The sequence below is a fragment of the Bufo gargarizans genome, chromosome 2 (genome assembly GCF_014858855.1).
Source record: "Bufo gargarizans isolate SCDJY-AF-19 chromosome 2, ASM1485885v1, whole genome shotgun sequence".
NCBI lineage: Eukaryota > Metazoa > Chordata > Amphibia > Anura > Bufonidae > Bufo > Bufo gargarizans.
This window is the reverse complement of record NC_058081.1, coordinates 203,544,390-203,556,756: the sequence shown is the minus strand read 5'-3', so window position 1 is coordinate 203,556,756 and position 12,367 is coordinate 203,544,390. Positions and strand designations below refer to the sequence as shown.

General features: G+C 41.7%; 1 protein-coding gene across 1 annotated transcript in view; it reads right to left on the bottom strand.

The window, feature by feature from the left end:
• LMF2 (lipase maturation factor 2) overlaps positions 1-12,367 on the bottom strand; it is a 36,700-nt gene continuing 24,333 nt past the window's right edge. The window contains exons 10-14 of the mRNA XM_044279914.1: positions 11,263-11,445; positions 10,065-10,233; positions 8,465-8,576; positions 3,607-3,715; positions 1-1,460 (exon numbers count right to left, since the gene is read on the bottom strand). Of these exons, the coding sequence (XP_044135849.1) occupies positions 1,158-1,460; positions 3,607-3,715; positions 8,465-8,576; positions 10,065-10,233; positions 11,263-11,445 (876 nt within the window). The 3' untranslated portion in view covers positions 1-1,157. The remainder of the gene's footprint in view (positions 1,461-3,606; positions 3,716-8,464; positions 8,577-10,064; positions 10,234-11,262; positions 11,446-12,367) is intronic.

The window sequence follows — 12,367 nt, the reverse complement described above, 5'->3', positions numbered from 1 at the left end:
TTTACGGCACATGATGGATTTTGGCACATGATGTTGAATCTTAAACCACACCAGTTTCTCATAAAGCCACACCTTTCTTGCACACACCTAGTCAATGTGCAAAAAGGGTCTAAAAAAACCCACATGTGGTGCAAACCATGCTTTCTTTTTTTTGGGTGCAAATTAACCCAGAACTTTGGTGCAATTAGCTTAAATCTCCCCTAATGTTTCCATATTATGAACAGTAGCATGACAACTCCATAAAGAGAAACTTAAAAACCTACTGTTTAGACTTGACCAGGCAAGTTGTGCCAAAGTCATATGTAATAAAGGCACTTAAGGCTTCTACTGAGAGACTGACAAATCAATAAGGCACTTTAAGTAAGGAGGCTGGCAACTAGAATGGTAAGCACAATCAATAAAGAGGTCCTCACAATATGACTAGCATGCACTTTTTTTTCTCTTCTTGGGAAAGAACCATACGCCAAATATATTTACCACCATATAGACAATTCTTCACTTACTAAATCATGTGCATTGTGGGAAATATTGTGCATTTGCATGGACCAATTGGGGGGGGTTTATCAAAACTGGTGCAAAGAAAAACCGGCTTCGATGCCAACAGCAACCAAAATCCACCTTTTAATTTTCCAATGAAGATCTTAAAAAAGAAAGGTGCAATCTGATTGGTTGCTATGGGCAACTAAGCCAGTTCTACTTTACACCAGTTTGATAAATCTTACGTTGGATGTAGGTAAATAACAAAATAACCGCATAATTACTTATGTTCCGACAGGGCCAGTCCATAAATATATCAAGTAAAATGACATCTATATTTTAGCAATAATGGTTCAGCTACGGCCAGCTTTGCACTTATAAACTCGGGGGTAAAACTAGTTTAGAATTTAGATAATCTGCATATATATCTAATAAAAACAAGTTTAAAAACAGAAGTGAAAGAGGTGGTGCATAGTAAATTCACTTCGCAGTGGTCATGGATCTTTATGAGGAAGCCCAATAGAAATAAGGATCAATTCTTGCAATGATTACCACAGAGAATGGTCAACACAATGAAACTTCACAAGTGTAAAATGGAGAAATGACGCGTTTATATCCAAATGGTAGATTACTGGGCGGTTGTGCCTGGTGGAGATAGTCTCAGGCCTCTGATGCAGTCATTAGCTTTTTTCACGCCTCTTGTTATTGTGACTAGAATCCTTTCCTGAGCCCCCAGACTCTCCTTGTCTGCTGCCCTCTTTCTGCTTTTTCTTCTCGCTCTGCGGTTTTGTAGGACCCCGCTGCTTAGAGACTCCTGAACGGTTACCTCTACTAAATAAAGCCTGCAAGGAAAAAATGACAACTACTGCAATAAGCAGTGAATGCAGTAGTAAAGGAGCAGGGTACGGCACTAAACTGTCTCGTATAAACCGGAGCACTGATGGTAATGGAGCATCTAAGGAACGGCGAGGAGGTGGCTTATCCTGGAGGAGAAAAAATAAAAATTGAAACTTTTTTACATGTTCTTCTGACAGTGTATGATTTGTATATTACTCATATAGTACTGAAAGCAACTGGTAACTTGATATTGTATGGGACACCCAAATTTAAGCAGAATCATAGCACAGTAGAGGTCATTTACTGAAGTCCTACTAAAAACAACCACTAGCGGAAGATCTAACCAATAAAACTTGTTGCATCTTCTGCTGTCCATGTGCCAGAACAGAAAACTACTCCAGCCAGGAGCTGCAGTACATTTCTGGTGTAATGTGTTTTTAGGCGCACATGCTAAATGTGTTGGATCACGGTGCTCCGTCTGTGGCCTGCCTCCTTTTGGAAAAGTGAGGTGTCAAATTAGAAAATGCACACATTTAAAAAAAAAAAAAAAAAAAAAACAAACACACACACACACACACACACAAGTTTTAATGCCAAAAACCTGGCATAGAACGTTAGTACATGACCCCTAGTGAGTCCCACTTTCAGATTGGACCAGAGCAATCCAAATAATCAGTGTTTTATTAAAAGGGGTTGTTTCATTGTGGACAACGGGGGCATATCGCTAGGATATGCCCCCATTGTCTTATAGGTGCGGGTCCCACCTATAAGAAAATGAATGGGAGCGGGGGGCCGCACATACGCTTTCATTCACTTCTATGGGGAGCCAGCTTGGTGTTGGCCGGACCAGAGCCCTCCAGCCACCACCTTGCGGGGCTCCGTTCTCGATATAGGTGCGGGTCCCGTATGGGGGCATATCCCAGCGATATGTCCCCATTGTCTATGATGAAACAACCCCTTTAAGTCTGATAAATAAAAATAAATTTTATAGATAGATAGGAGATAGAAGAAAATGATGGCGGCACCGGAAAAAAAGCAGTTTGGGTGCCAAGTCCAGGGATGTAGCTGCTTACCCCATATAAAATAGTGATGAAAGACGGATAGCACTCCAGGTAAAAAGCAATGGTGTTTATTCACCCATGTGGATGGCAACGTTTCGGCTCATACAAGAGCCTTTTTGAAGCAATGAACACAGTGTATGACGGGGTATATATAGTCCAACCCCTATTATAATCACACAACAATCAACAATAATGTATAAAAATAAAGTGCAAATAGTGCATAGACAAATGTGCATTACTCATCAGCGGAAAACCGCACCAATATTATATCAGAAATGCAGTATGAGGTATATATTATACAATAAAAAAGCAATAATTGAATACAGGTGCATATAATGTGGGAGGAGAAAGAAGAGATGATGCTGCAGAGGGGAGAAGAAAGCGGTGACATACCCAGCGTTATTCCTTGTGCCACACATGTCGCATACCGCCGAATCCGGCGTTCCGATGAAAGCAATGCTTGGCTCCTGCGCATTGCTTTCATCGGAACGCCGGATTCGGCGGTATGCGACATGTGTGGCACAAGGAGTAACACTGGGTATGTCACCGCTTTCTTCTCCCCTCTGCAGCATCATCTCTTCTTTCTCCTCCCACATTATATGCACCTGTATTCAATTATTGCACTTTTATGGTATAATATATACCTCATACTGCTTTTCTGATATAATATTGGTGCGGTTTTCCGCTGATGAGTAATGCACATTTGTCTATGCACTATTTGCACTTTATTTTTATACATTATTGTTGATTGATTATTTTGTGATGTAATAGGGGTTGGACTATATATACCCCAGCATACACTGTGTTCATTGCTTCAAAAAGGCTCTTGTACGAGTTGAAATGTTGCCATCCACATGGGTGAATAAACACCATTGCTTTTTACCTGGAGTGCTGTCAGTCTTTCATCACTAAAATTATATATATTATCTATCTATCTATCTATCTATCTACCTATCTGCAGGTGAACTTGACCGCCGCTACCCAGGCTCATAACTGCCTTTATATACCAGCATATGATTTAATGATAATTTTCATGATATGCTGAATATTATCAGCATTATCCATGTAAGACAACATGTGAACCCCCTCTACAAAGTCCTTTTGCATTATTAGTCTATATGAACAAGGGCAGTCTTCATGCAACAACCCCTTAAAACTATAAAAATACACAACTGCCATCTGTGGTAAGGTCCACTTACTGTCAGAGTCAAAGCTGAATACAACTACAAACCTTTAAGCCATGCTGGGTTAGAAGAGATTCCAGCGTATGGTCTCCTAGGAACACCACTGGAAAGAATTCCTCCACGTGACGTCGCCGCCACCAGTTACTAGGTGTGTGCCTAGCAAAAGATCAGAAGAAGTTATTGCCAATTAGGTACAATCTAAATAACAAATTGCAGACTCCAATTAGCGCTGAAAACAAACTACTATGCATCACCACAGGTAATACACAATGGTTCACAAAATACTCAAGAAATGTTTCAGCCCTGTGTGTAGTGGAAGGACAGGTAGCCCAGAGGTCACAACCTGTGCTACCATGAATGACTGCAGTTGCAGGCGCAGATACTCGTATGGATGAATAGCTGTGCTGATCTGCAGCTTTCATTGGTGTGATTAGTAAGAGGGTTGGTTGCCACTGATCTAACATTTAAAGGGAACCTGTCACCGGGATTTTGGGTATAGAGCTGAGGTCATGGGTTGCTAGATGGCCACTAGCACATCCGCAATATCCAGTCCCCATAGCTCTGTGTGCTTTTATTATGTTAAAAAAAAAACAAAACGATTTGATACATATGCAAATTAAAAAAAAAAAAAAAAAAAAAGTCATATCTTACTTGTGTGACCAGAGAAGAGTCATATTTTCAAGCTCTGACTCCTCTCAGGTTAATTTGCATATGTATCAAATCGTTTTTTATACACAATAAAAGCACACAGAGCTATGGGGACTGGATAATGCGGATGTGCTAGTGGCCATCTAGCAACCCATGTCCTCAGCTATATACCCAAAATCCTGGTGACAGGTTCCCTTTAAATGTTAGATCAGTGGCAACCAACCCTCTTACTAATCACACCAATGAAAGCTGCAGATCAGCACAGCTATTCATCCATACGAGTATCTGCGCCTGCAACTGCAGTCATTCATGGTAGCACAGGTTGTGACCTCTGGGCTACCTGTCCTTCCACTATATAAAAAAATATAAAAAAGGTTGCAGTACCAGACAACCCATAGACAGGTGTGGCACTGTTTCTGGAACAAAACATTCATGTTTTTCTGCTAACAGAGAGCAATGGATGCAAATAGGAAGGATGTATATGGTTCACTTAAAAGAAAAAGGCAGCCGCAAATTATTATTCTTTAAACAGCAAACGTTTGAGATGGGTGGTAAGGCAGGGAAATTATTGGCCCAGATAGCTAATAAGAACGTAGCTGCGCCCCCAGTAGTTCGCATCCAGACTCCTGATGGAGTGATAAAGGAAAACACAGAGGGTATTGACAGGATTCCAAGATTTCTATTGAGATCTGTACCACTCCAGAGTTTCATACTCTGACATCGACCTTACAGGCCATCTTGAGGAAGTCAGACATCTTTGGATCTCCTCTGCGGACAGATGTCTATTAGATGAGGATATAGCACTAGAGGAGATACTAGAGGCCGTTGAAGGGCTTGCGAATGGGAAATCTCCCGGTCCGGATGGGCTCCCCTTGGAGGTCTACTCAAAATACATTGATATACTAGGGCCACAACTACTCAATTTGTATAAGGCGGTCTTGCATTCGGCAGAGTTGCCAGACTCCATGTGCGACGCTTCTATCATAGTCTTGCTGAAGCTGGACAAAAATCGAATAGACTATGCGTCTTACAGGCCCATCTCTTTAATAAATCTAGATTATAAAATTCTAACGAAGGTCCTGGCCAACAGACTGAATAGAGTAGTAGCCAGTATCATACATGAAGACCAAACAGGATTTATCCCAGGCCGCTCTACACCCAATAATATCCGCAGAGCACAGGTAATAGATCAAATAGAAGTGAGGGATGGCAGGGAATGGGCTATGGCCTCGCTTGATACAGCTAAGGCCTTCGATTCTCTGGAATGACCGTATCTCCTAGAGGTTCTGAGAGAGTTTGGATTCAGACCAGTATTCCTTAATGGATTGGGATAATATACAAAAACCTAAAATGCTCAAGTGGTGATCAATGAGCACACCTCCTCCTTATTTGCCCTGAAGCAGGGTACCAGGCAGGGCTGTCCTCTCTCTCCCCTTCTGTTCGCCATAGCGATTGAACATCTTGCTCTTAGGATACGTACCGATTCTGTGTTTCAGAGTGTGGAGCTGGGGGGAGGACAGAGTTGATTTATATGTGGATGATCTCATCTTATTCATGAGTGACGTGGACACTACTCTCCCTAGAGCTATAGACCCTTTAGAAAAATTCGGTCACTTCTCTGGGCTCCATATCAATTGGAGCAAGTCAGCTCTCATGCCGCTATGGCAAACCACGTGGCCCTCGATCCATCACAACCTTAAAGTGGTGGACTGCTTCAAATATCTAGGCATTATTATAACCAAAGATCCAAAGGCATCTTTTACTAAAAATATTGCCCCTATAGAAACAATTTTTGTGGATAAGTTTAGGATTTGGAAATCCCTACCCTTGTCCATAATGGGAAGAATTAGCCTTATAGAAATTGTGTTATTACCTAAAGGGTTGTATTTACTAGAACATGCTTGCACTCCAGTTCCTAATTTCTTCTTTGATCGGCTTCACTCGTTAATGACAGGTTTTGTGTGGGGGGGTATCCCAAGATACCCTGCAGAGATCGAAATTGCAAGGAGGGGCAGCACTTCCAAACTGTCATCTGTATTTTTTAGCGGGCAACAGTGTTACTTGTCCTCATGGGTTACGGAGGCACCACATCAAAATGCGGAATACTTCCTACAATATTGTCTGGGACTCTCCACATTATGACCAGTCCTAGAGAATATTGGTTTATACTCTGGACGAGCATTGCAAATCCACAGACTGGCTCACCAGGTGTGGTGGGACGCTAAACTACACCAATATAAGAACTGGGCAGATGTTATTCCATTATGGGATAATCCCTTATTAAACACACCTTCAGGGCATTGAAGGGAATGCGGCATCATTACACTGCCAGATTTATACCATTGTGGTGTACTCCGCTTTCTCTCTCTCTCAGCTGCAGGAGCAGTCAGGCTTGTTGAGGTCACAAATTTTTAGGTACCTACAAATCAGGCATGCCCTGAAGGAACAATTCAAGGATACAGACAGGGCTATATCCTCTTACCCCTTGATAGGGATTATTAAGTCTCAGGGTCCGCAAGGGATTATCTCTGCTCTCTATACATATCTCCTGGGGTATCATATGTCATCACGGCCAATATTAGCAGAATGCAAATGGAAGGGAAATATCCCTCAATTGATGGCAGATGATTGGTCGGAGGCACTGGAGGCCTGCATTTTAGTCTCGCCGTCTACTAACAATAGGCTTATACAAATGTTTATTTTGCACAGGAGCTATTTAACTCTCTCTAGATTGTATAAAATAGGAAGAATGACGGACTCTAGATGTCTTAGATGTTGTCTCTCCAACGCCGATTTTTGCCACATGATATGGGAATGTACATATATTAGATCTTTCTGGAAAGTAGTGCTGGATATCTTATCCACTTTAGGCCTGGGTCTCATTCCAATGTGTCCTAAGGCATGCATCCTTGGCATCCTGGAACTGGATGGATGGACCCACTATAACAAAATTTTACTTAGGGAGACTATTCCTGGCCAGCAAAGTTATAGCTCTCAAGTGGATGGCAGATGATTTTCCCACAGTAGGTCTTTGGAAAAGGCTAGTAAATCAGCTGATCCCACTGGAAAATGTGTTGTTTATAAATAGGAAATGCCCTCAAAAGTTCTTGAAAGCATGGGGCCCATGGTGTGACTCACTGCTGACCATATCCAATAACGCAACTACACCAGCAGACTCACCCATGTAAAGTGAAATAACACAATAGTCACTTTGACATCTTTCCTATTGTTTTTATTGATGTCTATGCATCTCCATATATCTGTCTGGGATTTATTCACTACTATATTGTAACTGGAATTACCCATAACTTTGTCCTATTTGATCTAAATGTATGACTCTGTGATACTGCCTGTGACCTGACCTGCCATGTTACTTTTCAATAAAACGAGTTTAAAAAAAATAAATAAATAGGAGAGGATTCCAGAAGTGAGGCCTGCCCCTATCTACACAAAAAAGGTGACCAAAAGGGAATGAGCGCACACTGTGCATGAGTGACATGCTGTCCATTCACTTCCCACAGAAGTGAATAGAGCGCGCACCGCTCGTGCACAGCTACCACTTTATTCACCTCTATAAGACCACAGAAAAGAACTCCTATAGAAGTAAATGGAGGGTGGATGGTGCACTCTCCCTTCACTATGCTATCTCTGTCCTGGAGATATGAGTGGGTCCCAGGAATCATAGTGCAGGAGATGATATGAAAAGTCCCCTTAATTGGTTTATGCTCTTAAAAGGGGTATTCCCATCTGGGACATTCATGGCATATCCACAGGAAGCGTTAGGGGATGAAAGTTAAGTATGCATTATTTTATTAGTTTATAACATTTGATGGCTTTGAGGACAACATTTCAATAAGTTAGATAACACCTTTACCAAAAATGGCTATGGTTTACAGAACATGACAGTTTAACACAGGGTATTTTTGCAATTTGATAGTCTCATTTTGTATATGCATTTTTCAAATTCTAGTGAGAAGTTTATAGGAGAAAACCCCATACCTTCAGCAAACTATTTTGATAAAACCTCCACTAACCCAAACCCTGTGTATGTAGACACTTACATTTTACCACCCTGAATTCAGGAGTCCTAGGTCCACGAAAGGAAAGTCTGTATAATGTGCCATTAGATTATGTCACCTTGTCCAGGCAGGTGGGTTGCCCTAAAATGTATTTACTAAACTATTTACTAAAAAGGTAATAAACGGTAGATAGAAGAGGTGCTAATTAGCCGCTATCCCAAAATTAATAAATACTCACCCTGACTGATCAAGCTCTGTGTACCAGTATTTGTACAGCTGGGCTCGTATATAAAGAGGGGGTTGCGAGTTGAAAGGATAGAGCGACTCATCATTCTGCACCAATCGTATCACTGTTAAAATAAAAAAAATAAAGAGTTAGGCTCAAATTGTTCCATAAATCTGTGTTCACATCAGGTTTTTGTCTTATGTTTGACATAAATGAAATAGATGTCTGACGGATGCCCTACAGTGGTGTATGTCGCCATAGGGTTTCCGAGTATTCATTTTTGGGGCAATGATTCCACTTTTCTAGTTGTTCGCTTTAATGTTACTCCACGCACAGTCCTGTACCTACTGAATTATACTGACCTAATGCTGCAAGTATAATTCAGTAGATGTAAGGTTGTGCAGAGACAGAGCATTGTAAATCAGTATAATGATTTTTAAGGAATGTGATTTATGCACAGGACACGCTTGTCTGAAAGAGCCCTAACACTGTTGTAAGCTTATCATTTGATTGGGGCAACAGGCACCTTAGAATTAAAGGGAACCTGTCACCAGGATTTTGCGCATAGAGCTGGGGACATGGGCTGCTAGATAGCCGCTAGCACATCTGCAATACCCAGTCCCCATAGCTCTCTGCGCTTTTATGGTGTTAAAAAACAGTTTTGATCCATATGCAAATGACCCGATATGAGTTCTGTATCCAGAGATGAGTCAAGCGGAAAGGAGCCCAGCACCACCCCGCATCCTCCGAATCTCCTCCTTGCTGGCTGACGTCACAGAGCTGGAGCGCCGAAATCTTGCGATGTGCGAGCTAGCGCATGCGCAGTGTCGGCATCATGTTCATTCCCTGTACTGGCATCAGCACAGGGAACGAACTACACATGCGCTAGCTCGCGCATTGCGAGATTTCGGCGCTTCAGCTCTGTGACGTCAGCCAGCAAGGAGGAGATTCGGAGGACGCAGGGCGGTGCTGGGCTCCTTTCCGCTTGACTCATCTCCGAATACAGGACTCATATCAGGTAATTTGCATAAGGATCAAAACTGTTTAACACAATAATAGTGCAGAGATCTATGGGGACTGGGTATTGCAGATGTGCTAGTGGCCATCTAGCAGCCCATGTCATCAGCTCTATGCGCAAAATCCTGGTGACAGGTTCCCTTTAAATTGTTATCCTTTATGAAAAATGTTATGTTTTAAGGTTTGTCATGTTTAGGGATAGTCTCCTAATAAATAATAATTTTACACTCTAGTTATGTGAAGAAATAATTATATTGACAGGTATGCTTTAAATTGCAAAACTGGCTGCCAACATGCAGTAACTGCTACAAGGGAGCACTTCCTGAAAGACTTGTTAAGTTCACATACAACTCAATGAATCTGTCTCATAAGCTCCCCTAGTGGTGGCCAGAGGCATCCATATCTACATCATTTTACTGTAAGGATGTATGAAAAGAAACAGGAGCTTTGGAAGCAAAAAGAACTACTGCCCCTATAAAGATCTCAAATGTAATCAGAATATATTTAGACGACAGGTTCCCTTTAATAGTAGTGTTACCAATTACTGTTCCACCAATGCTGCGACAGATACAACACAGTCTTTTCTATAACTCACCATCTTGGTTTCCCTGTAGAAGACGATGAACAAAGCTGGTAAACCATGGACTCTGTGTGTGGTGCCCAAGGGCAGCAAACCACATTTGCCAGTCAAGCCGAGGTTGATGAGGTGTGACTATTGGAGGAGGCGCACTAACGTTTCCCGGCTTGTACATAAACTCGATCTCCTGATTGAATGAGACAAATGAAATATCACATGAGAAGACAATTATCTAGCAGATTCAAAGCTTTTCAAATCCAAACTCTAGTAAGTCATTGTGGCTAGCTCCAATGCTGTCAGCAGGAGTATAAACAGCAGAAATATGAATTTGGTGCAACTGACCACATCCAGTTTTATTAAAAAGGATGCTGACATTAAAAAGGAGTGAAATTCAGACTACCAGTGCTCCTCAACCAGTGGCTCCGGAGTCACATGTGGCAGCTGAAGATATTACTGTGTACTTATAGCACCAAGGATATTATAGTAATGCTAGAATTTAGCACAATACCTAGGGCAAAAACGTATTACTGGCAGTTAAACCCAGACATATCCCCATTTTCACCCAGGCAGCCCCTCTGACTTGAGCATCGGAGCAGTTCATGCTCCGATGCTCTCCTTTGCCCTGCGCTAAATCACGCAGGGCAAAGGCATTTTCTGGAGTTCAGGTGACGAACCGGGCTCTCCATAGGGCTGCCAGGCGGAGGCTTCAGCCCAGCAGTGACGTCACCGGCACTGATGGGCGGGATTTAGCACTGTCCTAGTGTGTAAAACGGCTAGGGCAGCGATAAAGCACGCCCATCAGAGCCAGTGACATCACTGAACACACTGCTGGGCAGAAGACACCGCCCGGCAGTGTGTTATTGTAAATAAAAAAGCCCTTGCCCTGCGCAATCCAGCGCAGGGCGAGCATCGGAGCATGAAATGCTCAGATGCAATCGGGGGGCTGCCTGGGTAGAATTGTGGGTATGCCCGGGTTTAGCTCTGAACCCGGACAACCCCTTTAACACTAGGATAAAAGCCATAACAAAAGGTTTTATTATATTTGAAAGTGGCTCCTAACTTACAAAAGGTTGGGGACCTGTGGACTTATATAATCAGCAAAGAACTCACTTGTAAACATCCTGACAAATGTTGTCACTGCTCATCTACTGAAGCAATGGCAAATCATGGCTAATGTAGAAAAAAAGACCAAAATAAAATATAATTTTTTTGTTACCGTCCAGGTCTCTTTGTCATAACTTCCTTCAACCACAACCTCTGGCCGGCCTCCCACACCAGTCATGCGTCTGAATAAACCATAGGAATTGACTAGCTGGTAACCATCCACTTTCTTAAACATCCGATTCACAGATGGCCAAAGTTGACCATTTGATTCAAAATCTATGTATGTATAGGGTACCTAAAAAACACAGGGTAAATTAGTAACAGTTTATAAGGCTGAAAAAGACATGTCTATCCTGTTCAGTCTGTTATCCTGCAAGTAGAAGGGGAGAAGAAAAAGCAGCAAAAGTGATGCACAAGAAAAATAATAGATGTTCTTATGAGTAGATATAAATTAGTTTTACACGGTAGTGGATCTTACTTCTCAAAAAGTGGCAGAAGTAAAATAATTTTTTAGCATTAAATGGTTGCATATAATTTTGAAACTTTATACCACTACTGATCACTTCTCTCAGATACCTAATATAAAGGACAAACAATACCTAGGCAACACCTAGTGGCCACACTACTGTAACCACTCTGCTATAAAGGGTTTATGTTAGGCAAGTGATTGTGAGAGGTTATAATGCATCATCTGGGCCATGAAATGAGAGAAAAATATAAAAATATCTCTCTCTCTCAATGCATCCGTATGTCTTCCGTTTTTCCCTGAACCATCTATTGAAAATGTTATGCCCAGCCCAATTTTATCTATGTAATTACTGTATATGCCATACGGAAAAACGGAACGGAACAGAAACGGAAACACAACGGAAACAAAAAAACGGAACAACGGATCCATGAAAAACGGACCGCAAAACACTGAAAAAGCCATACGGTCGTGTGCAATAGGCCTCACAGTACAGACCAAAAGTTTGGACACACCTTCTCATTCAAAGAGTTTTCTTTATTTTCATGACTATGAAGATTGTAGATTCACACTGAAGGCATCAAAACTATGAATTAACACATGTGGAATTATATACATAACAAAAAAGTGTGAAACAACTGAAAATATGTCATATTCTAGGTTCTTCAAAGTAGCCACCTTTTGCTTTGATTATGGCTTGGCACACTCTTGGCATTCTCTTGATGAGCTTCAAGAGGTAGTCACCTGAAAT